Raw genomic sequence first — 27,903 nt, forward strand, 5'->3', positions numbered from 1 at the left:
AAAAGAAAAGGCTTGTATATTTGGATTACTGTAGTTGACGGGATTACTTAATCCGTGACGCAGCACAATAACAAGACAGTGCGCAATCTGTGTGGCGAGCAGTCTCATGAGGACAGACAGCGGAAAGGTAAGTAACGAGACACCATAATTCGAACGCATGTTAACAGTAAAGAAGATCATTTCAAGCATCGGTGCATAATCGCCAACAATTCACTTTAAACAATCTGAGGAGAAGAAGAAGAAGAAGAGAAGAAAAAACAACAACCATCCGGGATACTGTTGTCGACACATTTGATAATAGCAGGGTTGCCATGTTTGCGGTCTGAATTCAACGATACGAATATTTTTTTAAAAGTCGTCTTGAGTTGTAATTGATTATGGCATGATTATAATGTGACGTCGTTAGCTCATTTATCCAGAAGTAGGCAGCCGGTACGTCAGATTATTGCTATGGCTAGCTGCGCACGTCAGATAGCTTGTTTCAAAACGTCACACGAGCAGTCTCATCAGCACCCAACCGTTCAATTTGCATTTTAAGGATGTGTTGGCACCTGTGCAAGTGTAACTAATACGGATGACGCGGACTGTCTTGTTGCCTAAAGACGCAACAGACCACCCGGAAGCAGGGGGGCTAGGAATCAAGACACCCCCGTGTTATGGTGTCGCTGTATCGGCGTGCTGTCTATTTCATTTTTTTTTTCCTGATTCAAACCTCCATCTAAACCCTTGAACTAAACCTATTTGAGAAAGGGGGCCTGCCGGAGGAGTTAAACTTTAACACGGGATACCGCCTCTCTTTATACGCCTCTCTCAGCATGTTCCGTCTGCCCGTCGTTAGCCGGAGTCTCTACCCGGCAGCCATCGCCAGGGGAGGCGCCGCCGCCGCCGCCGCCACCACTGCGAGTCACAATGGCAAGTAACACATTGGTCCGCTGCTTTAATTGATCGTGCTGTGCCGTCCTCACAATGACCCTTGTATTCCTAATGAGCAACAGATTGATGTTTAAGGGGGCATCAGGCAGAACCCTCCCGCCCTGTCGCCGCCGCCGCCGCCGCGGCTGGATTAGTTAGCGGGCAGGATTACAGCCGTGCCAGCTCCCACAGCCGGTGCCAGGCTGTTGCTGCCTCTTTTTTTGGCAGCAACAGCGTGTTAGTTTCTCAATACGTGGGAAATTCCTCTTAAACAATACAAGAAAAAAAAACAAACAAAAACCCTACACATTATTGACTCATGTCAACACAGTATTTATATTTAAAGTCTCATTCAGTGCACATTTCAAGATCTGCTATGTTGAGATTCCAGACATTTAGCTGTTCTGTTCATAATCTTTGAGAGAAAAAAGCTCACATACTTGATGGAGGCTAAGTGCTCAGTGGCTATGACGCCTGAGGGCAGAATGGACACCTGGGTGGTGATAAGATAACATTGTCCCTTTATTAATCCCATTATGGTATTATGCATGCATACCCAGTGCACACAAGTGGACTGCTTGGGAATTTACAAAAAATAATTTAAGATATAGCGGATATTAAAAAAAAATGCACATAAGAGGGGCGAATAAGGAGGCAACTCCCATTGTGGTGTCACAGAGGGCTGGTTTCTAGTTCTATGTTTTAACATGGCCTTTCTGAAAAACTGCAGAACAATAAGTTGAAATTGTATTTTCTTTGGAGAGTTCGCTGACAGGCTGAAGACAAATTATTGAAAAATGAATTTTTCCATAGTATGGCACCTTAAAAAATATTTTGTGCTTGAAGCCCGCACTGCAGCTACAGCAACGGCACCTGCCAGTAACCTGCTGGAGGTGTTTGTGGATGGGACGCCTGTCATGGTGGAGCCAGGTACCACCGTGTTGCAGGTAAAGGGCATGTAAGAGCAATACAAAGAGATGTGCACTCTGTACTGGGAGGGGTGCTATATAAAAAAGAGTTTCAGTTACTTACTCAACTTCATTGTGTTCCAGGCATGTGAAAAGGTAGGAGTCCAGATTCCTCGCTTCTGCTACCATGAGCGACTTTCGGTCGCTGGAAACTGTCGCATGTGTCTCGTGGAGATTGAGAAAGTCCCTAAGGTATGCTTTAGACAGCACACAGTAAATGTGTGTTTGTTTTCTTGTATGATTTCAAGAATTACTTAAAATCACAATAGGCATGAACACAGCATAGCCTCTTTATAATATCAATCTCAATCCCCCCTTTCAATTCCCTTTTTAGCCGGTGGCTGCTTGTGCCATGCCAGTGATGAAAGGCTGGAACATTTTAACCCACTCTGACAAAACAAGAAAGGCTAGGTAGGACAGAAGATAGGATGTCACTGTTTTCTTTGAGGTTCTGTGATTAATCACCCCTTTTAAAGACCGACCTCACAATTACTTGTTTAACCTGAAAAATTATTTTTACTGACAGAGAGGGTGTGATGGAATTTCTACTGGCAAACCACCCCTTGGATTGTCCAATTTGTGATCAGGGGGGAGAATGTGATCTGCAGGTAGAGATACTCATCATGTTAACAATCAACCTGAGAGTTTGCAGAAGAGACAGCATTTTTTTTTTTAACCTATTCCTTTTCTAAAGGACCAGTCAATGCAGTTTGGCAGTGACCGCAGCCGCTTTACGGAGGGCAAAAGAGCTGTGGAGGACAAGAACATTGGTCCTCTCATCAAAACCATCATGACCCGTTGTATCCAGTGCACCCGCTGCACACGGTGGGTATCACATGATTGAGTCAGTTAAGATTAGGTTAGTGTCTAACATTGGAAATTGAATATATATATATATATATATATACATATTTTTTTTTTTTTTTTTTTTTTTTTTTTAAACAGCTTTGCAAGTGAGGTTGCAGGGGTGGAGGACCTAGGCACCACGGGCCGAGGCAATGACCTGCAGATTGGCACCTATGTGGAGAAGATGTTCATGTCAGAGCTTTCTGGAAATGTTATTGACCTTTGCCCAGTCGGGGCTCTGACCTCAAAACCATATGCATTCACTGCTCGCCCATGGGAAACCAGGTTTCACTTTTAAATAACTTTCACCGCTCCTCTATTAAAAATTCAGTTTTGAATTCTACTTTGAGAAGTTTCCTTGGTGCTCTACAGGAAAACTGAGTCAATTGATGTTCTGGACGCAGTGGGCAGTAACATCGTGGTGAGCACTCGCGGAGGCGAGGTGATGAGAATTCTACCACGTCTCAATGAGGATATTAATGAGGAGTGGATCTCAGATAAAACCAGGTGCTGTTCGTTCATAGAAACGTTTCACAGACACACATTTGTCTATTTTGTTTGCTGATGTCTCTCTTGCTTCCTTTTCGACAGGTTTGCTTACGATGGACTCAAGAGGCAGAGACTCACTCAGCCCATGGTGAAAAACAAATCTGGGCAGTTGGTACCAGCATCCTGGGAAGACGCTCTGACTCAAGTTGCTGGAGCAGTATGTCACTTGTTAACTTATTCGTTGAGTGGGAGACTTTTATTAACCTCTTTAAACTAAATCCTGGCTCTGCTCATTCCTTTGCACTCCTTTCTAGTTTCAAGGAGTTGAAGGAAACGATATCGCTGCTGTTGCTGGAGGCCTGGCGGATGCAGAGGCTCTCATTTCCCTGAAGGATTTGCTGAATCGTTTCAACAGTGACAACCTGTGCACGGAAGAGGCTTTTCCAATGGCTGGGGCCGGGTAGGAACGAAGAGAGAGTAAAACTGAAGACAGGACAGTGCCTGGTCAACCGATGTTGAATTTTCCATCTGTCCTTCAGATCTGACCTGCGTTCCAACTATCTCCTCAACACTGGAATCAGTGGCATTGAACAGGCTGACCTCCTGCTTCTGATCGGAACCAACCCCCGCTATGAGGCCCCATTGTTCAATGCACGTATCAGAAAAAGGTAAGCCATGTGCTTGACAGGTGGTGGTGGTAACCTAAACATTGCAGAACTAAATTAAAACTATTAACATAATTGAAATGATCTTAAACATAAATTGTCTAATTCTATAATTAGAAATCACTCAAGTTGAAGATGCTGATTTGTTTTATTTATTTATTTTTTCCTTTTCTTTTTACAGCTGGCTTCACAATGAGTTGCAAGTGGCTCTGGTAGGAAAGGAAATTGACTTAAGTTACACATATGAGCATCTTGGGGACTCTGCCAAGATTCTTGAAGAAATTGCATCAGGAACCCATCAGTTTTCCAAGGTAACAGTCTGATTCTCTCAGTTATATAATGAAAAGTTAGCATCAAACATTGTTGTCTCACCCTCTCCAGTGTTCTCTGCCTGCTTGTGCCCTCGCAGGTCTTGGCTGAAGCCAAGTATCCTGTCGTGGTGGTGGGAAGCAGCTGCCTGCAGAGTGAGGATGCTGCTGCAGTGATGGCTGCTGTGTCCGCCATTGCACAGAATGCACGTGTCAGCAGTGGCGTAGACAACACATGGAAGGTCCTCAACGTACTTCACAGGTCACAGGCCGTTTTATGTAGAAATTATTTGGGTAGTTGCGGCTGCGAGATAATGTTGAAGAAGAGTTTCCACTGATATATTTTGTGTCTCCAGGGTTGCGAGTCAGGTGGCTGCTTTAGATCTTGGGTACAAGCCAGGGGTGGACGCTATCAGAATGAACCCACCCAAACTTCTGTTCCTACTTGGAGCTGACGCTGGTTGCATTACGCGCCAAGACCTCCCAAAGGATAGCTTCATAATTTATCAAGGTCAGCACATTTGCAGCACAGCGATAGAAGCGCTTTCATTAATTTATGCATGGCATGCAATGGAGGCAGCACTCTTTTTTGTTATGTACTGATAGGAGGAAAAAGGAAAGACGCCCAAGCTACAGAACTGTTACGTAACGTTGCAGTATAACGACTTGGACAGGGCAGTGAAGCAATGCTTCATGCCTAATAATAATAATAATCTATTTACACACAGATTAAAAAATTTATATAAAGGGTAAAACACATTTTGCAAATGTTAAAACATCAACATAAAGGGATATCTCTTGTTGAAATGACAACCACAATTAATGTCAGTATGGACTATTGGAGAAAGTGTGTCAGCTTTGCCCCTCCCAGTTTTAATGCTCTGGCAGTTTTACCTTCCAGGTCATCATGGTGATTTTGGTGCACCAATGGCTGATGTCATCCTTCCTGGCGCTGCATATACTGAGAAATGTAGCACTTACATGAACACCGAAGGCCGTGCCCAGCAGACCAAAGTGGCTGTCACTGCCCCGGGTCTGGCAAGGGAGGACTGGACGATCATCAGAGCCATATCTGAGGTGCAGAAAAACAATCTTTACAATCTAAACAGTCTTAAAATTATTAGATAATACATCAGTAAGCATTGGCAATTAATACATTAAAATTGTCCCTGTGTTGAAAGCTTGCTGGGGTGACACTGCCCTATGACACCCTTGATGAGGTACGTGACAGACTGGCCGAAGTTTCACCCAGCCTGGTGCGCTACGACCACGTTGAGGAGGCCAACTATTTTAGTCAGGCTCACGAACTGTCCATGGTCAGTTTTTTTTTATTTTTTATTACAGCATTTATTTTATTAAACTGGCAGAGTCAATAAAAAAGTTTGTTTGGAACTGGACATTGTCATAGCTAATTTCTCTTATTTCAGGCAGTGAACCAGGCAAACCTTGCTGGATTGTTAGTCCCTCCACAGCTCACTCTGAAGGACTTCTTTATGACAGGTTGGCCACTGTCCATTGGAGGTCTACTCTCTTACGATAGTCCACTTTTTTCAATGTCACTTGCAGGACATCAATATTTAAATATTTAAATAACACTAAGTTTTCATTAGTAGTGTCACAAGGATTTTAATCTTATTTACATTATTTTTAGGCTTTAGTCTTCTAATTGAAATTTAGATTTTTCTTCATGTATATTAATTTAAATTAATTTGCAAAGGAGTAGACTCTTCCCCCTGAGTGTTTTTTAAGTGAGTAAAATTTTGAATTGAGTTTTACCTGTACATTGGTTTAAGGTGTTACTTATGACTTTTAAATCTCCTTGCAATTTCAACCAACAGATCCAATAAGCAGAGCCTCCCAGACAATGGCGAAGTGCGTGAAAGCTGTCACAGAGGGGGCACAAGCTGTGGATGAGCCAGCCATATGCTAGAGTGCAGTGGATAGCCATGTGTCGAACGCACAACATTATTATTTGCACATTCCTAGGAACCTATTTATTTGCACTTATTCCTCCCTACATTAGATGACTCATCATCTATGCACTTTGGGGGAAAAAAAAATCAGTATATTTATATATAGAGTACATTAACTTGCACAAAATGCATAATCTATAAACTGAACCAGCATAGATTACCACTTGTTTCAAAACCTCTGCTTTTAGTTGGTGTGACCAAAGATCTAAAATTAATTTTCTTCCCAAATGTATCTACTTTTATGGGATCTTGTTATTTACTAAATTGATATATTTTCCTAAAAGTTTGTGTAGTAAATAATATTTTAAATGTAGCCTTTGTGTAATACTTAATAATAAATATTTATGTTGCTGAACTCTAATTGATTAAATCGTTATGATATTGTGCTCTTGATTTTCTTTTCTTTTCTTTTTTTTTTTTTTTTTTTAAAGAAGTATGCAACAACCACAGTATATTGTTATTAATAACTTCACAAATGCTTGTGGTTGCTTATTTTTTGTATTGGTGTGACTGTGACAAATTCTGTTGCACCTCTCTCTGTACCGTATGTGTTCCATCATCAGTGAACGGCTCTCGACAGTGTGCAGGGTTTCTAAGCCATTCATATGGAAGACGGTAGCCGTGGTGTAGGTGGATTTTTTAACACTGACACTTTACTGGACCTGTCAGCTAAAATGCCACAACGCACATGTTTTAATTGGCAAAGCCAATTAGGACATTGTGTTAAGCACACGTTGTCACAGTTCCGATGATAAGATGTGCATCATACTCACAAAATGTGGTGATTTTTTAACAAAGTTGAATTTCCAATATGGTAGGAGAGGTTGTTGTTGTTGAGAGGACTGTTGTCATGTCCCCGCAGTGCCTGTAGTGGTGCTGTGAGGAGTCTGCTGTGGCTCCAACAAATATCCTCAGCAGCCTACCTTCTGCTTGAAATTTGCTCTGGATAGCCTATATTTACATGCAACCTTATTTCAAGATACACCGACCTCTGTGAAGATCACTGTTAGTATACTATCTCGAATATCGATGCACGAGTAGCCTAGCTGATTCTAATAGACATTTCGGCCGTCTATCTGGAGCGAATACCATACACAGCCCATACCCATTCAAGGTAAGCGAAATCGTACACAGCCTCGTTCTCGATTGCCTAGTATACCGCTCTGCGCTACTCTCAACCGGGCGTGCCGCTCAACTGGAGACCGGTGTGCTACTGAGGCTAAAAGGCCTTTTAAAGTTAATTACTTGTGTTTTCAAAGTTTCGGTCGTATAAAATGGCTAAATGGTTTAATATTTGTGAGAAATCTTGGTATATTTAAAACCTTAGGTTTGGTGTTGCGCTAATTTTACATTACGTAATGTTAGTAGCTAATCGTCACCATCGATCGTCAACGGCCTTTGGAGACAGGCCTTAAGCCTCGGTTGTAGACCCTTTGTTTGATAGTATTTGGTCATACATTTATTATGTGTACATTCGCCAAAGTCCAGTAACTAATCACTAAAGCTAAAACTGGCTGCCAATGCTTATAGTTATATTTTCCAAAATAAAACAGAATTGAAAGTACAGCATTACTTGCGGATGTTTCCGTTTCCTGGTTAGCTACCGCCTACTAATGTGTGTTTTTAGCCGCGATAGCACGTTAGCTGCTCAGCAACTTACTTTTATTTTTCTTATCTGGATAGTGATAATGATTTGAGTTCTTGAGTGGTGGTGGATTGCAAACTGTCTTGTGTGCTGAGACAGCCATCCATGCGAAACAAAACATGCTTAAATACATTTTTGTTAAACATATGCCATGCTAATGTTTACATGCTAAGCTATTCCAGGAACCTTAACGAGTACATTGGCGAACGCTAGTTACTTCTCGTAAATTGCCCAGTTTCCGTATTTACCCTTAAGTCGTATCAATGCGAGGGACATTTTCCCGCTTATTGTCAATAAACCCTTGGCATACTTGGATCACAAACGAAATTTATCGCAATATCAGACTTAAAAGTAGCGGTTGAAGTTAGCGAGAAGCTAACACCAAAGTTGTCGTAGACGTTACAGTGAATCGCGATAAACTTGTAGCACAGCTTTCGTTTGCACCTTATTTTCTTAGCACTGCGTTTAAAAAAGAGCGGTCGTGCGGAATTGATTCCGACGACTTCATCAAGCGTGCGGCGATACCTACATCATAGCAACTGTATGCTTTCTTGCTAGTTACTTTAGCTGGCAGATGAAGGTTTAATTCTGCTTCCACCAAGCTTTTGTTGAATGTCGCTGACAGAACTTTATTCGTTCGTCAAGTTTAAGAACACACAATTCTAAACGGCGCGGAAAGACGATTGTTTAATAATCAGAAACATCATGTGCCCAGATGGTGAAGTTGTAGGATTTTGCGACAATGTTTGATTTTCTCCTGACATGTGGTTCAGAAGTTGCATTCTAGCTGTACAATGACAGATAAATAAAGAAATATAAATTTCCTCTGTTACACTGCTTAGCACTTTATCTACTTGTATCCATATCAGTGACATATCACCTGTTGTAGAGATGCACATTTTCCTGATTTCAACCCTCCTTCATGTGAAGTGTCACTGCTCTAACTTTGAGGTCTCCCCTGACTTTATCCCATCAGCTGATGTTGTCAAGGACAAGAGTCACGTGATGTACGAAGGCAAACACATACACTTCTCAGAGGCGGACAATAAGCCATTGTGCTCGTACAGCCCCAAGCTCTGCAAGCAGCGTAGACTAAATGGCTATGCTTTCTGCATCCGGCATGTCCTGGAGGACAAGACAGCCCCCTTCAAGCAATGTGAATACGTGGCCAAGTACAATAGCCAGCGGTGCACCAACCCCATCCCCAAGTCTGAGGACCGTAGGTGTGTATGACTGTGTGTATTTGGGGCATATTCTACAATGCCGTGTAGAAATATCTGTACATTTATAAATTTGTTTTTGATTTCCAGATACTGTAACAGCCACCTGCAGGTTCTGGGATTCATCCCAAAGAAGGAACGGAAAAAGAAACACGACACTCTGGAGGAAATGCGCTCCCGGGCGCACCTGGAGTCAGTGGCTTTCAACATAACCGTGCCCTCACTCGCTCTCAAATCTTCCAACGGCGTCGACGAACTTCCGCCATCACCTCCCTGCACACGCCTGTTACCACTCCGCGATGGGGAACTTCTGGACCCCTTTGCCTTCTACGAGGACGACACAGACGGGGAGGAGGTGGGCACCGCTCGGAAGGGCAGCGCCATCAAGAAGAAACTGCAGAGTCGCCTCATGCTCAACCAGAAAATCTGCTATGACACGAACTTCTTCCAGTCGCCCCCCAAGCACTTTAGTCCCTCCCCTGTGCCACTTGCCCACCCGCCCCTCCACTCCCACCTCCCACGGCAGCAGCAGCAAGCAGGCCTTCAGCCACCTCAGCACCCGAGCGTCACTTCGTTCGTCCTTCCCGGGCAGCAGCAGGGTCTATTATGCAATCCACCACCACCTCAGGCGGTCAACTATCTGCCTCCAGGGATACCCGCCAATGCAGCGCCCAGTCCCGCGCAACCACCCTCTGGGCCGTCGCTCTGCAGGAAAATGCCTTTCACCGCGCCTCACTTGCCTGCCAGTTGCAAGGACAGCAGCAGCGGCGGCGGCAGCGGCACCAATCAGCGGCACGTGGTCGTCATGCGCCCTGCTGCCTTCTCTCCCTCTGCCAGCTGCCTGGCCCGGCTGCAACATCTGGTGAAGCTCTGTGCCAAGAGACAGCGGGAGCACAGCGACCTCTTTCCACACCTAGGTGCTTGATTTAAATGCATTTCACACAAGTTCTTCCGACATTTAAGCACTGACGAGAAAGACAGAAGCTAATGCTACGTTATATATTTTACCTGATGTGGTGGTCTAACGGCTTCTCCAACAACTTGTCCTCTAGGGTTAGACTGGTCTGAAGACAGTGCCGACGACGTTGATGACGATGACGAGGAGGAGGACACGGATAGACTCATTCCTTTCCAGAACTCCTGGAGGCCACACAATGGGTTAGCAACTGAATATGTATATATACACCACCACGTACATCAACAACTTCTTCACACTGCTCCTCACAGTGGGTGTTGTGCTGTGTTTCTGAAAAGGCTGGGCGAAGACAATGGTTCCACGAGAAGGACGCGGCTACTGAGGCTTTGCTCGTACCTCCAGGAGAAATACAAACACATGTGCAGGCAGGAGAGGGCCAGCATTCGCCAAAAGAGATATCGTTACGCCTTCCGCAAAGCCCTGCTGCACGCCGCCAGTAGGAACCCCGACAGCGCCGGGCAGCTGATCCAGGAATTGCGCGGTGCCTCTCAAAACTCACCAAGGTACTCGCAAAATGTTGCATCACTCCACTTTGAGCTGATGTGGATGCATGTTGTTTGTTTTTTTTGTCAGCCACAGATCTTCACTCTTGCACCTTGCGGGGTTCCTCTCACTTGTGTATCAAATATTACAAGCAAACTCTGCTTTAGGACTAACTGGCATGTACTGCGAAATTCACACGCTTGGTTTCAGTCGTAGTGGTAGTCACCTTTTTTTTTCTCAAGTCTGAGGTGTGTGTGTGTGTCTCCACAGTGTGGCTCCAGCAAGGCAGCAGAACGCAGACACGGTGACCTGCACTGGCAGCACAAAGGGCCAGGCCTGCAGCAACAGGGCTCTGCCTTTCACCCAGCACTGCTTTCAGCGTATCCTTTCGCCACATTGCTGTTCATTCTGCCGCTTGCTGCAAGGGGGGAGAAAAATAGCCGGGGTCTTTGAATTTTATTTTTAATCGCACGCTGCCGTGTGGCACAAATCCCAAACCTCTCGTTTGTTCGACGTGGTTTCCTTCATTGTTCTCTGCAGACATTCTTTTGAATCGTTCCCAGCAGCTCTTCGCTAGCTGCACAGCCAAATTTGCAGACGGTCAGCAGTGCTCCATCCCCGTGTTTGACATCACGCACCAGACGCCCCTCTGCGACGAGCATGCCAAAAAAATGGTAGGCAAAATAATGAAAGTCAAATGATCGTAATAATACATCATGCATTTAGTGTTCATTTACTTTTGCTCAAAGACAAAAAAAAAAAAACTGTTCAAAGGAACTCGGAAGCCATTTCAATATTTGTTTTAAGCCAACGTCTGGCAGCAGTGACTTTTTGCATACAGACAAGACAGGATCGTCACTTCCATTTGTTGGAGCAAAGACCCTCGCCTGCTTTGTTGTTCTTGCGCTGAGCGCTCTTTGATTCTCCTCCTGAAAGGATAATTTCCTGCGAGGGGACAGCAACCGACGAGTGCAGCACCAGCAGCACCACCAGCAGCAGCAGCAGCAGCAACAGCAGCGAAAGCCACGCAAGAAGACCAAACCGCCGGCGCTCACCAAAAAACACAAGAAGAAGAGGAGGAGAGGGCCGCGGCGGCCCCAGAAGCCCATCCCTCCGGCGCTGCCGCAGGGGAACCTGGGAATGCCTTCCACGAGCCTCGCCATGCCGTCGCAGGCCAGCATCAGGTCTGCCGCGCCCCAGCGACGCTGCCGTGTCACCTGCCTTTAAGGTCCTGAGGTTAGGAAACTAAACGTCTTTCTTCTTTTCTCTGTCAGCCCTTCGACGCCTGAGCTGAGCGCGGACGAGCTTCCCGATGACATCACCAACGACATGGCAGACATTCCAAACGACCTTGAGCTGAACCAAGAGGATTTCTCCGACGTCTTACCCCGACTGCCCGACGACCTGCAGGACTTTGACTTGTTCGAAGGTTCGCTGGCACAGCTTGTTTCCTCCCCGCAGCAGCGGTTTGTCTTGCATGCACACAAGTCACAAGTGCAGGCTTCCAGACGGTCATGGAAAACCTGGAAAAGTCTTAAAAAACATGCCATTTTCTAGGCTTGGAAAAGTCATGGAATTATAGAAAATTTGTTCATCGTTCTGACGTGCGGGGTCACGTGACCAGTTCACCTCAAGTGAAAATGATGCATTATGTTTGGACGGAGGAGACAGAATATTTTTTACAAGTAATCAAAGAGAAAAATATAACAAGCGTTGTTGACAGCGAAAATTGAATGTAATGTAGAATGTAGATTTAACCTCCATCCTCCTCAAAATGCTGTCACGGGACGAGTTTTTACGAGAATTACGGCTTATGCGCTTCACAGCATTCAATGGAAACACCTGCAAATTGCAATTGTACTTTGTCGAAGCCCGTGAAAATAAGCATGGAACTACTGCAAGTGTGAAATGTGTCGTCAGCATCCTTACGTGTGTGTGTGTGTGTGTGTGTGTGTGTGTGTGTGTGTGTGTGTGTGTGTGTGTGTGTGTGTGTGTGTGTGTGTGTGTGTGTGTGTGTGTGTGTGTTTAGGCAAAAACGGGGAGCTGCTGCCCACCACGGAGGAAGCTGAGGAGCTGGTGCGCGCCCTGCAGGCCATGGACTCCTACCCGGACTCGTTGGTGTGCCTGACCTCCATGGGGGACTTGGCCTCCTCCGAGGCGGTGGACCACCGCTCCATGGCCGTGTTCCCGGGTCCGGTCCAGACGGGCGGGATGGGCGACCTGCTCAGCAGCCGCATCAACACGGAGAACTTCACCAGCCTGGAGCTGGAGGAGAACCTCCTGCAGTCGGCCGACGACGCCCACTTCCCTCCCTCGCCCCCGTCCCAGTCGGTCAGCCGGCCGTCGGCTGCCTCTTCCTCCTTCGTGGTGGCGGTCCCGCCCACTGCCGCCGCCGCCCTGCTCACTCAGACCTCGGCGGCCGAGCGGACGTTCCCCCGGGCGCACGCCTCCATCGTCCTGGCCAAGTCGGACGGCCTCGCGTCGTCCACGTCGTCGCCCTCGCAGGGCGGCCGCTACGGCAGCGAGCACGTCCCGTCGCCATACAGCGACAACATATCCTCCCCCCACGCCGCCCCCTTCCAGGCCGACGCCCCCCTGCTGCTGGAGGTCTCCCTCAGCGGGGTGCCAGAGACGCCGCCGCCACCGCGTTCCTCCTGGAGCAGCAGCCTCCCGCTGCCGCTGGCCGACCCCGCCCACTTCGGCAACCTGATGGGAGCCGAGAGCCACCTGCACGTCTCCACCTCCCTGTCCACGCCCCCCGCCACCACCACCCACTCGGTCACGCTGCAGCCCATGGCGGCCCCCTCGGCGTCCTCCCGTGACCTCCTGACCTCCTCTTCCACCTGCTCCTCCTCTTCGTCGTCCTCGGCGCAGCCCAAGCAGCAGCTCCCTCAGTTCAGCGCGGCCTTCGGCCACCAGCTGGCCTCCCACAGCGGCATTCCCAAGGACGTGCAGCCCAGCCACAGCTCCACGGCGCCCCCCGCTGGCTTCTCCGCCGTCAGCAGCGCCGCCGCTGCAAGTGCCAACAGCGCCGCGCCGCCCTTCGCGCAAAAGTAAACGCAAGCGGGCAGGTGGACACGCAAGGTCGCTCACGGTCCGGTCGGCAGGCTCCAAATTGACCCCCTCACCTGTGTGTGTGTGTGTGTGTGTGTGTGTGTGTGTGTGTGTGTGTGTGTGTGTGTGTGTGTGTGTGTGTGTGTGTGTGTGTGTGTGTGTGTGTGTGTGTGTGTGTGCACTCGTTAATAACCAATTTGCACAACCTCAAATTGTCTTTAGCATTGTGTTGTTTTTCTTCGCCACCACCGGGACCGTGAGCACCGCGCGAGTCCACTCGCCCCGTGCCTTTGCGGTTCAGGTCAGCGGGTTGGGGGAGGGGGAAGAGGGACTGGGTTGGGGAGGAGGGAGGGGCGGTGAAAATTAGAAACGGGTGAAACTTAGCGGGAAGGACCTACGTAAGCAGAGATCAACGTGTCACAGTGCTCAAAAACGCCCCCACGTGGAGACGCCTCGGTCAGCGCTCGCTTTATTTCGCTTCGGTCGGGTCAAACGATCAGCTGCACCCTGCCTTGCTCAGATGGCCATTGCATCATTTCCAAAAAAAACAAAAAAAAAAGGAGAGAAAAAAAACCCACACGATGTTTTGCGCCGCTGCTTCTGTCACCCCCCCCCCCCCACCACCACCACCACCCTCACACCTGTCTCCCGTCAACCTTTCCAGCTATTTAACTGTTATCGTATTATAGAATCTTACTACGTCGGATTTCACAGTCGCATAAATTTTCCAAAAATACTTTTAAGCAGCTGTTTTTTTATATCTCGTGTGCGTGCGTGTGTGTGTGCGTGCGTGCGTGCGCGTGTGTGTCTATACTGTATATGTGCTCATTCTGTCTGTATTTCACTCAAGACATCAGAATCTCTGACCTCAGCCTTGGTCGCGGGACTCTGAGAGGCCTAGTAGACACTTGAAGGTTAACAGTTTCTTAAAGCAATAAGTACATCAACGCGGCTCTATCACCGCAACTACTGGTCTCATCACATGTAGCGCCGCTGGCTGAATACAAGGCCAGATCAGGAATATATATACATATGAATATAAATATATATATATATATATATATATACATATATATATATATAGGCCTCTTCATCCATCTGCTGTTTGTCTCACTTTTGCAGCAGCTTCACTCTGAAGTCATGCAGATCACCGATCAGGTCAGCCGAACTTCTTTTGGGTCATGCTGAGTACATTTTTTTGTTACTGGAAAGGCTCAATAGAGGAGTTTCAGTGTTAACGGTAGGAGTGACGATGGCATAATCCAGGGACTTTAAGTGTCTACTCTCCAAGGTGCTCTCTGGTCCACGTTTGAAATGGTCATCAATGACTTTCATGCATCATAAAAGTCATAAGATTAATTTTTCAGGACTATTTAAAAGACGGAACACAGAAAGAAAAAAAAATTAAATCTCAGCCCGAAATAGGCACTGGATGCGATTTAGAGGGTATGATTCTTTTGTTTTGAGCACTTCAAGGGTTCGCCTCCCTTTTTTTAAATTATTTTTTAAGCTAAACCATTCAAGCCTGGGATTTGATTCGGACTCTGAACCTCCCCGCCCTGTCCGCTCAGAACTTGTGCAGCATCTTAACCGCGGCTCTCTTTTTTTTATTAGACACGCTACAGATTGTGGGACATTGTTAAATATTTAGGTCTATAGAGTAGTGCTCGCTATCTTGGGATTTATTGGTGAACTATTGAGTAGCAATGGGGTCAAACTTGTTATTTGCAACGTGTTCAGTGGAACCTGTGTCTTGTGGAACGAGGCTTCCAGTCTTTTAACGGCTGTCAAAATGAACGCGAGGGATCAAAGTTACTGTTCTGTTGTTGTTTTTAAGTGGAAAATCGTCTTGGCAGCCGTGAAACACCAGGAAGAAGTCGTAAGATTGCATGGGGACAGTGTTCGATGTGAGAGTAATATAATAAACTATTAGAATTATGGTCACTGGCTCGATTGTCGGCAGTATGAGAAATAAGATTATGTGTGTCACCAGATGTTTGTGAGTTTGAACAGCAGAGCAGATTAAAGTCATTGGGTTTTGTTTTTAATTCCCAACACAGATTTGCACAGGAGCAGTTGAGGCCCGTGGTGTCCCACACGGTCCCGTGTCTGTCACGCCTTGTTTTCTTTTTTGGTTTTCTTTTTGAAGCTCGGAGGCTCGTTAAATGAACAGCTGCCATTGCGCCACACACCGGCCCCTCCCCCATCTATGCGCAATCTACACACACACACTCTTTCCAGCTGTGAGAAGGCCCCGCCCCACCACCTTTCCAAAGAGAGATGGAGTTCTAAACAGTGAGAACCTGCAGCCCCTCCCCCTTTCACGACACACCTGGACTCCTCAGCAACCGCAGTGTTGTCTTAACGATTCATTTTCCGGAAAAAGCAAAACGCTTGCAAGGAGTTACTGCTGTACGTTCCCCCTCCTCCCAGCATGAGATTAGCCACCGCACCAGTCTACTCGCCCCGAAAAAGCAGCCACACACACACACAGTAGAACAAAAACAGGGCTCGTTAGGCACATTTAACTGCTTGAATTCAGACATGGCTGACAAATTTCCTATACTCATTGAATGTACTGTATTACTGTTTTTAAAGATAGGATGAGCTAATCTAGTCACCTTTTGTTATTGGTCCTTGTTTAATTTGTCTAAGGTATTTTTTGTATACAAAGGTTTACATTTTTATGTATATTTTTCTTGTGTACAAATTATGTAATAAATGTACAAGCACTGTATGTAATATCTGTATATAGTGTGAGAAATTTGATCTTTTTGTTTTTGGATGTATAAATAAAACTTGCTGTGAGTTATTGCCGTCTTAATTTCACTCAGTTTCACTACTGAGCTGGTTTAACTGATCGGTGACCAATACCCAATACTGCCACCTGCAAAATTTGACTTCAATGAATTCCTATTGTGACAGAATTAAATTGCATACCTCAAATTCAGACTCATTAGGGGACAGAAATTTGAATGTTAAAACATGAACAACCAAAAAAATAAAATGGAACTTCCCACTGCAAGAGAGAGTGTACACAGGCATGGTCAAACAGTTCAGTTGTGGGATCCCGACACAGCAAGCTCATCACATGGTGCGATAGCAGTCGTCTGAAATTCAATTAGAGCTTGAAGAGCAAAGAGAAACAAGCAGTGTTCACCCGTGGAACCAAGTCAGGTTCCGACAGCGCACAGAGAGAAACAAGCAGGCCAATTTTTTCAGTTTCCACACCAAATTCCCACACATTGAGCCGTGGTGGTGTGAGGCCGGTGAAGCACCGAGTCAGATTTACTCTCCAATAGAGTAGCTTCAGTCGCTGTTCAATTGACAAATGGCATTTTGATTGTAGGTTGTTTTTCATATACCATTGAATCATTCTTAGTCACAAGAGATTTGGCCCAAGGAGGATGTTAAATTTACAGCAGTTCACAAGAAGCAAAAACCTTCCAGTTCACCCTCCATGTGCTTTTAATTTGCCATCACAATCCACAATTCACACTCAGTCAATACAAAGAAAAATAGACCATATACTGCAAAGTATCCCAATACAATCTCAACCTTAGGTGTGGATAAGCAAACGTCATTGACAAAAATCAGTTCAAATAAATAAAAACAAAACAAAACCCGTTCATGAAATTTGTACTGTATTTTTTTATTATTATTATTATTATTTGCAATCATTTGCAGCTTTCAATATATCCAACAGCAACGTCCCAAAGTAGCAAATGTGTGTTCTCGTCAGAGTCCCACAAAATGAAATGTATCGTTAAGGTGATTGCGATCCAGTGTTCACTGAAACTTGAAAACATCACAGAACCAAACGCCGTCAGATAATACTGCTCCCGTGGGCTATAAAAATAGTTTCTTACAATATGCGCCAGCTTGTGCTAAGAAATGACTCCCGATGACCACGCAGCTTTTATTGCCATACAAAAACACCACACAAACCAAGGTGGGGGAGGAGCAGAAGGGCTGAAACTTGTGATTGCAACATTATCTCGAAGCCATTTCAGGTACCGCTAAAAGGAAGGGGTAAAAAAAACAAAAACAAATGAACCAAAAAAAACCAAAAAAAACAACCAATTCTGCAAAGTGCAAAATATTAGAAGGATAAAGGTGCAAGTCATACTGAAATTGTCTCGGTTTGCTATGGACGTCTTACATGATACATTTCACATGACAGATTTCAGAAGAGAGTTGAGATTCTTTTTTTTTCCCCCAGCCCCCACCGCAGAGGGGCAGGAAACAATACAGGAAAAAGAGAAACGGTAATAAAAACTTGAAATGCTGAGACGTGTACCGTTTCCTGGTGGGAGGAGCCAGTTTCTGTTTATTCCTTTGAACATGTTTGACTGAGTAACTGTGGCTTTTGTACATGATGAGAGGAACAGGTTTAGGTTGGTCGTCTTCATTCCGTGAGGCAGGCAGGAGGGTCCGTTCGGTCAAATGGAGCTTGGCTTCCTTAATGCGAAGCTCAAAACACGACTGTTCAACTAACGCCAGAAGCTACGATGGGAGTCGCCTACCGCTTCAGACGCAACCGTCGTTGCGAATCCCAAAAACGAGCAACTCGCCCTGTGTGTCGCGTACCGTGCACGTGATACCTCATCTGTCTCCAGATGATGAGATCCAAACTTCTCCGAGCCGACCGTTCCATTTGCGGAACGCACGCTCTGCAAGGAATGACAAGATTATTTTTGATCCTCTCCATAATATTCTTTTTTTTTTTTTTTTTTTTTTTTAAGTAATTCTGCATAAAACAAAAGAAGAGAATAAAAAGTCCAAAAAAACAGACATTTTACACAATCTGATTGAACATCTTAAAGCTGACAACTATTCATCCCATTCGTTAACAATTGTTCCAAGGCTATTAGAAGTCTGCTTGGGACTCAACGACGCGCCGCTCGTTCCCGAGGCAGTGTGCTACAACGCACACTGCCTGTGGGGCGGTGGGGGGGTGGTGTCGTCCAATCAGCTCTACGCCGTCATACCTTCAAATCCTTGTCAGTAGTCTTAGCCGTTGCCGCTGGCCTCTGGTCGCGTCCCGGCTCTTGTGCCAATATGTAAAATCTAACAGCGGCGTCAACGATGAGAGGTTCCTGCTCGTGTTAAATCAGCGCACAAGTGAGAAGCAGGGGAGCCAGACGCCACACGGCCGACTCCAGAGTACGGGGCCCCGCTCTTTCTGAATAGCATCAACGCCAGAAGTCTCGTGCTACTGTATTTTTTTTTTTGTTTTGTTTATGGCTACTTTGTTTCTCGTCAAAAGGCATTTATACTTGAAGTGCAATTAAAGCTGCAGGTGAGCCGCCGAGGACGCAGCGAGGACCACGAGCAGCTCCGAGGAAGACTGAGTCTGCGGAAATACAAAAGTGAAATGACGATGGCACTGCCCTGGGAATGGAATGAATGGGCGAAACCTCAGTTTATCTAACTAATCGAAACGCGAGGAACGGAAGGAAAACAGAAAGGTTGGGAGTTGAGTCCCACAGAGTAAAAGCAACGTGAAGGCCTTTTGGAATCAGGGCCTCGGCGTCCAGTGTTTCAAACTGGAGGGGGCTTCAGCAGTCCAGCCTCTTTTTTCTTTTTTTTTCTTTTTTCTTTTTACATTCTCCAAAATTATTACAGCCACAGCATGGAGTGTAAAACAACAACAAACGACAACAAAAATAATAATAACAACAACTAATGAATCAATAGTAAGACACAAAAGAAGGGCATCCGCCGCCGTTCATTGGATGTGAACTAAAAACGTGACGACTGGATGAATCATGGACCGATATACAAAAGAACGAGTAGAAAGGCAAAAGGCAATGTCACTGTATGGCCAATGTTTAAGTCTCTCCAAAAGAAAAATCCACTCCTTCACCCACAGATTGCATTTTGGCCATTTGTGTACACAGTGGCAACCAGCGTCCCCACTGTCGTCGGAGAGGGGGGGGGTCTGAAGCCCCTCCCCCCACTCCGTCCCTCAGAGGACCCCATCCACTTAAAGCAGGATACCTGAGTTTTCAGTTCGAGTGCTTTCAGCCTCACTCGTCACTCATGTTTCACAGCAGGATCTCTCACGCAGCCAACACCACACATGCATACCGTTCATCAGGCAAGGTACCTTTTCTGGGCTGGAAGGGGGGAGGGGGGCGGCGATGAACTCAAAACTCACCAAACGACCCCCAAGCCCCCACCCCCTCCCAAAAAAAATATTTTTTTTAAAATCTAATTTTCCATCTAAATAAAAAAAAAAAAAAAAAAAAAAAAAAAACATTTGAGAGTCCTTACAAGAAAAAGAACCAGCTCCTCCTTGGGATAATAAAGGGAAGTGAAGGAGGTATTAAGAAGGGGACATCTTACAGCAGGAGGCAGTCAAGGCGGGCGGCCACTGATTGGCTGGCCGACGACCGTCCGTGAGCGAGCGAGCGAGCGAGTGGACCACACTTAATAAACACACGACAAGGAGGAGGCCCGCGCTGTAGCTTCGGGTGAAATGAGTAATGGAAGACCTTCTGGTGGGGGGAGGGGAGGGTAGGGCGTCATCCTGGCCGTGGTTGTCAGAGCCAACAACCCGACAGACTCCGTCCGTCTGTCTGTTTGCCAACCAAGTGGGAAATGAGAGCGGAGCTGCGTGTTGCTCCTCTCACTGAGCGGCAGCCGCATGTGGCGCTGAAAACCTGCAAGAAACCAGCAAAACTCACGTCAGGAGCAGGGCCAGGGAGAGGGGTGTGCAACCAAGATCTACCACCAGGCAGTGTTTTCCAAAACACAACTTTGCTTGACGGCTAAGCGTGTTATATTTGGAGATTTTGAAAAGAAACGACGCCATCAAGTGGTTACACTTTAGTTTATGGCGTCTTTCGCTCTCCAAACCCGTCCCGAGTTTGCCAGTGAACTACGGTGGTCTGCGTACCCAAACCTCGATACCTCGTCCACTTTCTTCTTCTTGAATATGCAACACAACACAAAACATATTTTTTTCTTATTTCATCCAATGCAACGGGAGATAAATCAATGCCCTCTCACCTCTGAAGTCTCTGGACGAGTTCTGCTACCAGGGAGTCACAGATCCCCGGGTGCGTCTCCTCAGCCAGAAAGATGGCTTCTTGCAGCTCCTCGGCAGCCTCGGGCTTCCCGTTACTAGTTCCACCCTTTTCTTTCAACTGCAACAAGTTCAAGTTTTTAGAGACCAGTCAGCGTTGAATGATAACGAGTATTTGCTTTGTCATTTCTGACTAAATAAAAACACTGATATTTGCTTTTCTGCAGCAGCATCACTCATGGCTTGAGGGGTAAAATTGCTAAGGACCTGTACGGCTGTTACCTCGGTAAACAATGGGGAAAAGATTGTCGGTACGCTCTGTGACAAAGGCCTCTTTGGACTTTCTTCAACCTGGGGGAAAAAAAAAATAAAAACAATCCCAAGGTGAGATTAAAATTCAGGGGATACTGAAAGGTTTTCTTTGCACCAAGGCCTCGCACCGGTTTAATTTCCACCTCCTCGGGCTGTTTGTTCCCATTCTCAATCTTCTTCGATGCCGGTTCCTTGTAGGTAAAGTTCCAGGAATCGTTGCGAGAGTATCCTCCTCCGTCCGCCTGGCCGTCCGGCTCGCTGCCGTGGAAGGAGTTTGGGTAAATTCATCGAGCAAACCTCAGAATTTTGAGCGCACCCGTGGAAGTGCCGCGGTAGACTCACTCTCCAGAGTCGTCGGAGCTGGAGTCCTCCTGGGACTGCTCCGACTTCCACCTCTTGTATCGGTCGATCAGCTCCGTCAAGTAGGCCGTCTTTTTGGAATGTCGAACTATGTACTTGTGTTTTAAAAGCTCTTTGGCTGTTGGCCTCTTGGGGGGGAGAGAGAGAGAGAGAGAGAAAAAAAGAAATTAAGAGTTGATATTAAAAGAGTAGCTTCATTCACTCTCTCTCTGTAAAGTGCGATAACGAGTCCTTTGAACTTACAAAACTTGGCTCCTTATTTAAACAGGCCTCGACGAACTCTTTCAGCGGCTTGCTGTAGTTTCCTTCCAGCGTGGGCGGGTTGTTCTTTGGGATGAGGAACAGCACCTTCATGGGATGCAGCTCAGAGTGGGGGGGCTCTCCCCTGGCCAGCTCTATCGCCGTGATCCCCAACGACCAGATGTCCGCCTGTGCAACAGCAACCACCAATCAGGACCTCAACACACCAGCTCACACAGACACGGTGGACTTGCTCATGACCAGAGCAACATGAGAGTGTTTAAGGAAGCTCTTCGAACTGAAGACTGTGGCATCACGTTGCACTGACTAACTCTGTGGTTTTGCCATATATAGGCGATGGTTCATCCCCAGTCTAGACTCGAGTCTCTCGCCTCTCGAAAGTTCACGTGAACATGCAAACGCAGACAACTGAGCTGCAACACATTACAGATCACTTGGGCTTAAAGATCTCATAGAGCTTCGTCTTCCGTCAAAATGTTTTCAGCAATTTTAGATTTTTCTTTTTTTTTGGGAGGGGGGGGCAGAAACACCAACAGCAAGCTTAATTTCCCAGTGTGGGGTTTGCAAGGCTTCACAAAACCATTCCGTGACCAGCTGCGTTTCCATGACCCCTAGAAAAACCTAAATATGGCAACAAAAAACTGCTAATGGAAACACCTCAACTTGGAAAAACCTCTTAAATATGGATAAAAGGTTTTGACGCTCTCATGAGGTGGTTTTTCAGACGTATCCATGTTGAGGTAGATCGCAAAAGGGTCATGGAAACACTTTTTTCACATTTACTCGTCACCGGATGTGAAGCATGGGGTCCAGTTCACTTCCAGTGACAATGGCTCGTTATGCTTTGTCGAAATATTAGAAATATCACTTTTGGTCTGCGAAAAACTGTCATGGAAATGCAGCAACGGATGAGAGTCGGGACAATTCTGACCTTTGAGTCGTAGGCGGATTGCTTTATGACCTCAGGTGCCATCCAGAAAGGCGTGCCCACAAACGTGTTTCTCTTTATCTGGGTGTCTGTCAGCTGGCCCGCCACTCCAAAGTCTGCCAGCTTGACTTCGCCTTGCTCGGACAGGAGCACGTTGGCAGCTGAGGATGGCAGGCACAGTCAGCAGGTGCAATAAAATTCCAGTAGTGAAATTATAATCTTCATGAATTACACATTAAACTGCTTGAGCCTAGATTATGCAAACATCGTATTTGTGTTATGTAACATAATGTACCTTTATCCCCCTTGGCACAGTGAAATAAGTGCCACTGATAAAATGTATACGGGTTAAATTCCATTTAGTGTCGCAGTGGCAGTAAGCAGAATGCAATCATGTCCACATTGGCATGGACTTTAAAAAAACAAAAACACAGATGAGACTTTCTTTACATGGTGTGAGGTTGTGTGTAATGGTTGTTTGTGCAACTTTATCTCCACAACAACTGTGTTGATAGTTGTACATCTATTCTCCAATTATACTCAGGACCAGCTGTATCAGAAGTACATTTCTTGCCTTTAAGTGACTTTATTTATTTTCCATTATAGCAGTTTGATAAGTTAAAAGATTTAGAGAGTTAACCCAACTCCTCTGAAGACTGAAGACAACGTATTGTTTCTTAGCCAGCCTGCAGCGTCTGGATTCGTCTATCTTTACCCTGGGAATTTAAACGTGCCAAGAGCTACATTAGGGAAAACCCTCAGCTGACGTGTCAAGCTGACAACCATCTTCATGTGACCACTTACTGAAATTCAAGTTGTCTGGTGTCAGATAATGCTCTCGCAACTCCTCACCTCTTTCAATTAGCGCCATTGCAAGTTTCAGCCTAACAAAGCTGGAATCCGGTCAACAGCAGCTGAATAGAGCTGAAACCAACACGTACTGACGCCACTTTCAGCGCAATTAGGAAGTAAAGGGAAACGTGTTGTCGAGACGAAAGACGGAGACGGTGCAGCCTCACCTTTGATATCTCTGTGAATTTTCTTTTCAGAGTGCAGATACTCAAGTCCTTTCAGGATCTCTCGCAGAATTGTGGCAATTTGAGTTTCATCCAGAGCGCCGGGTTCCAACTAGAGGAGGAGAATAAATTAACAGGTACTCTGGGCTTGACGTGCAACACACTGTGCAAAGATTTGTCACGCTGTGGACTTGATGCAATGGGTTGCAACTGAAGCTGGTAACTTTTCTGCATTTGGACGTACTTACCAAGTCCAGTGCTGATCCTCCCCCTAAATATTCCATAATAATCCACAATTTAGTACCCTAAAAAACAGAAATTCAAACAAGTTATTACAACAGAACCCAGTGCTTCTCGTGCAGTCGCTTCCAAGAGGGGAACCACCACAAAATAAATGATCATGCATGTCTAATTATTCTCTTTCTATTTTTTTGCAGTTTTCCATCACTGGGTGAACCGGATGCGGGCCAAGCATCTGATACTTTCCCTCCACTTCCTTCAGCCACACCCGAGGTTCCCTATTTTTTCCCAACTATTTAATTAATTTAAGAAATGTCACAACAGGCTTTTCCGAGCTGTATGTAAACACGAGGTCGCAAACATTCCGTCATGTTGGGATCACAAACTGTCACGCTATTTGCTGATGTGCTGGCTTCATTTTGCAAAGCAAACTAGCCAGGAAATTGTTTATTCAAGATAAAACATGTGAGTTGAGTAACACTGTTGGCTGCTGATAATGTTCACTAAATGATGAGGTCACTTCCCCTTTTTGGAGCTCTCAAAGCTGGAGACAAGACAGATTTATACAATAACACACAAACCATAAGTGGTCATGGCAGCAGTTGGTTATGTTCTATCTTAAAAATGGGATTTTTTTTTTATCCTAGACTCATTTCTAATACCTTTTCAAAAGCTTGTACCTTGCTGCGTACAAGCTGCTTGGAGGCCCTTGCTTGCTGCAGTAAATAGATTTGTAACATGTGCAGCGTGCAACACCCAACACAAACACCTCTACAACATTACACGCCACAAAAAAAACATGAGCCTGATGATCTTTTTCCAGCCGCACCATTTAATAATTTAATAATGGAACATCACTTCTGCTAAGTACTATAGTAAATGCTGTGTTGGCCATGCTGAGCACCAACACATGTGGCACGCCTGCAAATCTACTCAAGTTACAAAATATGATTTGCAGCGAACTGATGCAACCGAGGCCCGGCTGTAATAACCTGAGAATGGTTTTAGCGGTGCTTGTTCTGCTGTTTGACACATTTACGCAGGACGGCTTTACATTTTATATGCTTATTGTCACAGCAGATTGCACAGTAAAACTGCAACCAACTGTAAACTGACAACTGTTACATATGCAAAGATAAAAAAGAAAGCCTAGTCCATCAATAATTGAGTGTTTAAGGTTGTAGCCTACCTTCAAATAGGATCCATAATACTTGGTGATAAATGGACTGTCACATTGGCTCAGAACTGTGATTTCCTGTTGAATGTCTTCAATGTCGTCTTCCGCTTCTTCTAAATCGATTATTTTAATTGCCACCACTTTCTGGGTCCGTCTGTCAATTCCTTTAAAGACTTCACCAAAAGAGCCTTTTCCTATCCTCTGCATCTTCGTGAAAAACTCCTCTGGGTCTGCCTTGAAATTCTATGCAAAGGAGAGAAGAAAAACAGAGGGGGGCGGGTGCATCTTAGAAGCAATCGACTAGAAGAAAAAAGCTTAATGGGAGGTCAACCTTCTGACAGTGGTACAATGAAAATTCAAATCTTGCCAAATAACCCCCTGCATATTATTAATAATACTGAGGTTTGGGTCAAGGCTATCAAGACTTAATATATAAATAATCAGATTAATCAATAATAAAAATTATTATTGGCAGCCATACAACCTCGCACTGAGAAAATGGTGTTTGCCTCTAACAGCATTTTGCTTTGGGACCCCTGGGGAATGGTTTCCTGTAAAAGTGCTAATGCAAGGCAGTCAAACTATATGGATGGGCCCGGTGAGCAGCTGCACTCTGAAAAATTGGCAAAGAGGGGGCAGCTGAATATTATAGCAAAGGGAGTTTATAAGCGAGACAAAGAGATCAGAGCAAATAAAGCAGAGTAGAAACAACACAACCAAAACGCTGTCATAACACTGGTGTGGTCAGTCATCCAGGTGAAAATTTTTAATGTGGAGGCCGACTGTAAAAACAAAGGGGGGAAAAACAACAAGGGCGCTGCGACCACAGACTCCACATGATGGGAATGTACTTGCCATATCCACAGTCAGCAGGTTTGCAGTGACAACTGAAGCGGTCCGAACATCGCTCAAAAAGCGTGTGTGTGATGTGACCCCATCTGCATCGCTCAAATGTGCAGCTGAGTGTCATCCAGGCACCACACCCAAAAAGGCAGAAGGCTCACTGCAAGACTTCAGACTGCATAATAACATACAGGCTCTGTTTGCTCAGTTTCCACTCTACATCTGTGTTTGTGTCACGATGCACTCATCCTGTTTGCACAGGCAAGTAAGTGCATTCAGCAGGAACACCATGCACATCATGCCGTCACCCAAGTAAGTTGCCGCAATTACCCAAGAGCACCAATTTAAAGCGTGACTATACAAATATCCAGGGTCATACGATTTAGATACCGGTACTTCCCCATTTTTGAGCTTTCAAAGCCGTTAACAAGAAAGATTTATATATTAACACACAAACCACAAGTGGTCATGGCAGCCGTTAGTTATGCTGCATCTTAAAAACGGGTTAAATAATCCTGGACTCATTTTAAATACCCTTTAAAATACCTAAGGTAAACTGAAGGCTGTAAAACTTGCTTTTGACTTTCACTTGACGTGTAAGCTGATGACTGGAAGAAAAATAGTGCAGAAAGTGTATAAATTCAAAGCATCGGAAGTTCTTGCAAAAGATAGTCATCTTATGGGGTTTCGTAGCCGTGACAAATTTTTGGAACTGACTCATAAGCTTTGACTAACCCCCTGCTCAGAACCCGAGATACCTGGGTTGGATAGCTCAGTCGCTGAAGAAATGTCAAGGGTCATTGCATTGGATGACACCAAGCAAAGCTAGGAAAGAAAAAAACAAACAAAAAACACTGCGATGTTGCAGAAGACTTTGATAGGCTTAGATCTTGATAACCACTCAGCCGAATTATGCAGTGCACACAAATTTAAGAAGAAAAAAAAAGTACAGAGAACACATCAAATTTTGAATAAGTCAGCTTTTAACATACATTTAAATCCAGTTTACGAAGTAAACAGCCGGGGTTTTACATTTACAATTACGTGACACCTCAATATTTAGCATGTAACGTTATCAAGTTGTGACAACAGGATGTCCTCTTGAGAATGCGAGGTTTGCGGCGAACGAGAGAGACATTTGCAGCAACGTAAACTTTCAAGCAAACGACAAGACGACGCTTTCAGAAAAAACGTAGAAGAGTGCGACAAATGACGTATTTACTCGTTTTAATTACCTGAAGCCCCGACAGCCCACTCTGAATAGGGGAATGAGCCATGGCGGCAGGCGGTAGTAAAGATGACGCCTTTCCTCGTTTTTCTCTATTCTTTATCGACGGCGTGACGTTGTCTTTCTCCACGAACCCAGACGTAGACACGCCTGTGCTTGTACGAGAGGAGAGGCCACTCGCTCCTCCGAAACTGTCCGTCTGCTCGGCTTCGCACTCCGAGCTCGCTGCCTCATTCGCCTTCCGCAGTTAGCGAACGTTAGCCAGGCTAGCTACTTCAGCAGCTACCGGTAGTTGGCAAACAGCGCTATACTTATACTTCCGTAGACAAATGTGGTCTTCCAGTCCGCGCTTGACAATTCCCGAAAGTTGTCCTGAAGGTCTAAGTTGTTATGGCTGCACAGGGTCAACACATGCACGGTGTTGAAGAGTTGTGTGCCTTGTTGTTCTATTCTCCCATTACTTTTTCCTGTCGCCCGGCGCCATCTTGGATTAATGTCATTTTCGCTTTCCGGGGAGCCAATCAGAAAGAATATTATTAGACGGTGCCTAAAGTCGTCATCAGCACTTTTAAACGTTACAGAATTCAGAAATATGTTGGGTTTTTTTTTCATTATTATTCGAAGAGTGTCAGCGGAAAGATGGCTGGGGACAAGGCACATACACATGCAGCAGGTTTTGAAAGACAGTATTTCCTTTGAACTTTTAATGTTTCCGCCCATCGCTGCTCATTATGATTGGTTTAAAAAAAACAACAAAAAAACAAAACAAAACGATTTAATCTTGTACAATTATACGGAGTAAGAAATGCATATATATATATATATATATATATATATATATATATATATATATATATATATATATATATATATATATATATATATATATGTTTTCTCTTTGATGTGGATTATGTATAAAGGCAGCTAATGAACATTTACACATGACATGTACACAACACCAACTTT

General features: G+C 45.3%; 3 protein-coding genes and 1 long non-coding RNA gene across 6 annotated transcripts; 2 read left to right on the forward strand and 2 right to left on the reverse strand.

Annotated features, from left to right (window-relative positions):
* On the forward strand, window positions 1-6,547 carry LOC142897711 (NADH-ubiquinone oxidoreductase 75 kDa subunit, mitochondrial-like). Its single transcript, XM_076040228.1, has 19 exons — window positions 1-127; window positions 815-912; window positions 1,759-1,859; window positions 1,965-2,072; window positions 2,215-2,291; window positions 2,407-2,488; window positions 2,575-2,705; window positions 2,826-3,011; window positions 3,099-3,233; window positions 3,318-3,432; window positions 3,530-3,675; window positions 3,755-3,883; window positions 4,062-4,191; window positions 4,290-4,450; window positions 4,545-4,699; window positions 5,090-5,265; window positions 5,370-5,504; window positions 5,616-5,688; window positions 6,027-6,547. The coding sequence occupies exons 2-19, from the start codon at window positions 816-818 to the stop codon at window positions 6,116-6,118; spliced, it is 2,229 nt and encodes a 742-aa protein (XP_075896343.1). The 5' UTR covers window positions 1-127; window position 815; the 3' UTR covers window positions 6,119-6,547.
* Window positions 5,570-7,042, reverse strand: LOC142897722 (uncharacterized). The gene is made up of 2 exons (XR_012928482.1): window positions 6,935-7,042; window positions 5,570-6,830 (listed from the first exon to the last, which is right to left on the reverse strand). It is a non-coding gene; the product is annotated as an uncharacterized LOC142897722 (long non-coding RNA).
* On the forward strand, window positions 7,034-16,351 carry ino80da (INO80 complex subunit Da). Of its 2 annotated transcripts, XM_076040213.1 has the most exons (10): window positions 7,036-7,275; window positions 8,783-9,029; window positions 9,117-9,943; window positions 10,079-10,184; window positions 10,281-10,505; window positions 10,756-10,865; window positions 11,026-11,159; window positions 11,422-11,669; window positions 11,760-11,914; window positions 12,515-16,351. In XM_076040213.1, the coding sequence occupies exons 2-10, from the start codon at window positions 8,812-8,814 to the stop codon at window positions 13,540-13,542; spliced, it is 3,051 nt and encodes a 1,016-aa protein (XP_075896328.1). In that variant the 5' UTR covers window positions 7,036-7,275; window positions 8,783-8,811; the 3' UTR covers window positions 13,543-16,351. The 2 variants fall into 2 exon arrangements, with proteins under 2 accessions (XP_075896327.1, XP_075896328.1); XM_076040212.1 differs by having other exon boundaries at window positions 7,034-7,275; window positions 10,079-10,505.
* stk24a (serine/threonine kinase 24a (STE20 homolog, yeast)) lies at window positions 15,575-27,517 on the reverse strand. Of its 2 annotated transcripts, none has more exons than XM_076040231.1 (11): window positions 26,932-27,517; window positions 24,879-25,109; window positions 23,698-23,754; window positions 23,453-23,561; window positions 22,437-22,594; window positions 21,488-21,673; window positions 21,227-21,372; window positions 21,013-21,142; window positions 20,855-20,923; window positions 20,557-20,693; window positions 15,575-20,207 (listed from the first exon to the last, which is right to left on the reverse strand). In XM_076040231.1, exons 2-11 carry the CDS (start codon window positions 25,071-25,073, stop codon window positions 20,174-20,176), a joined length of 1,221 nt encoding a protein of 406 aa, XP_075896346.1. In that variant the 5' UTR covers window positions 25,074-25,109; window positions 26,932-27,517; the 3' UTR covers window positions 15,575-20,173. The 2 variants fall into 2 exon arrangements, with proteins under 2 accessions (XP_075896346.1, XP_075896345.1); XM_076040230.1 differs by having other exon boundaries at window positions 26,945-27,516.
* Window positions 27,518-27,903: the final 386 nt, after the last annotated feature.

This window comes from Nelusetta ayraudi, unplaced genomic scaffold (assembly GCF_046127955.1).
Source record: "Nelusetta ayraudi isolate G7.1 ecotype Tasmania unplaced genomic scaffold, CSIRO-AGI_Nayr_v1 ptg000060l, whole genome shotgun sequence".
Classification (NCBI taxonomy): domain Eukaryota; kingdom Metazoa; phylum Chordata; class Actinopteri; order Tetraodontiformes; family Monacanthidae; genus Nelusetta; species Nelusetta ayraudi.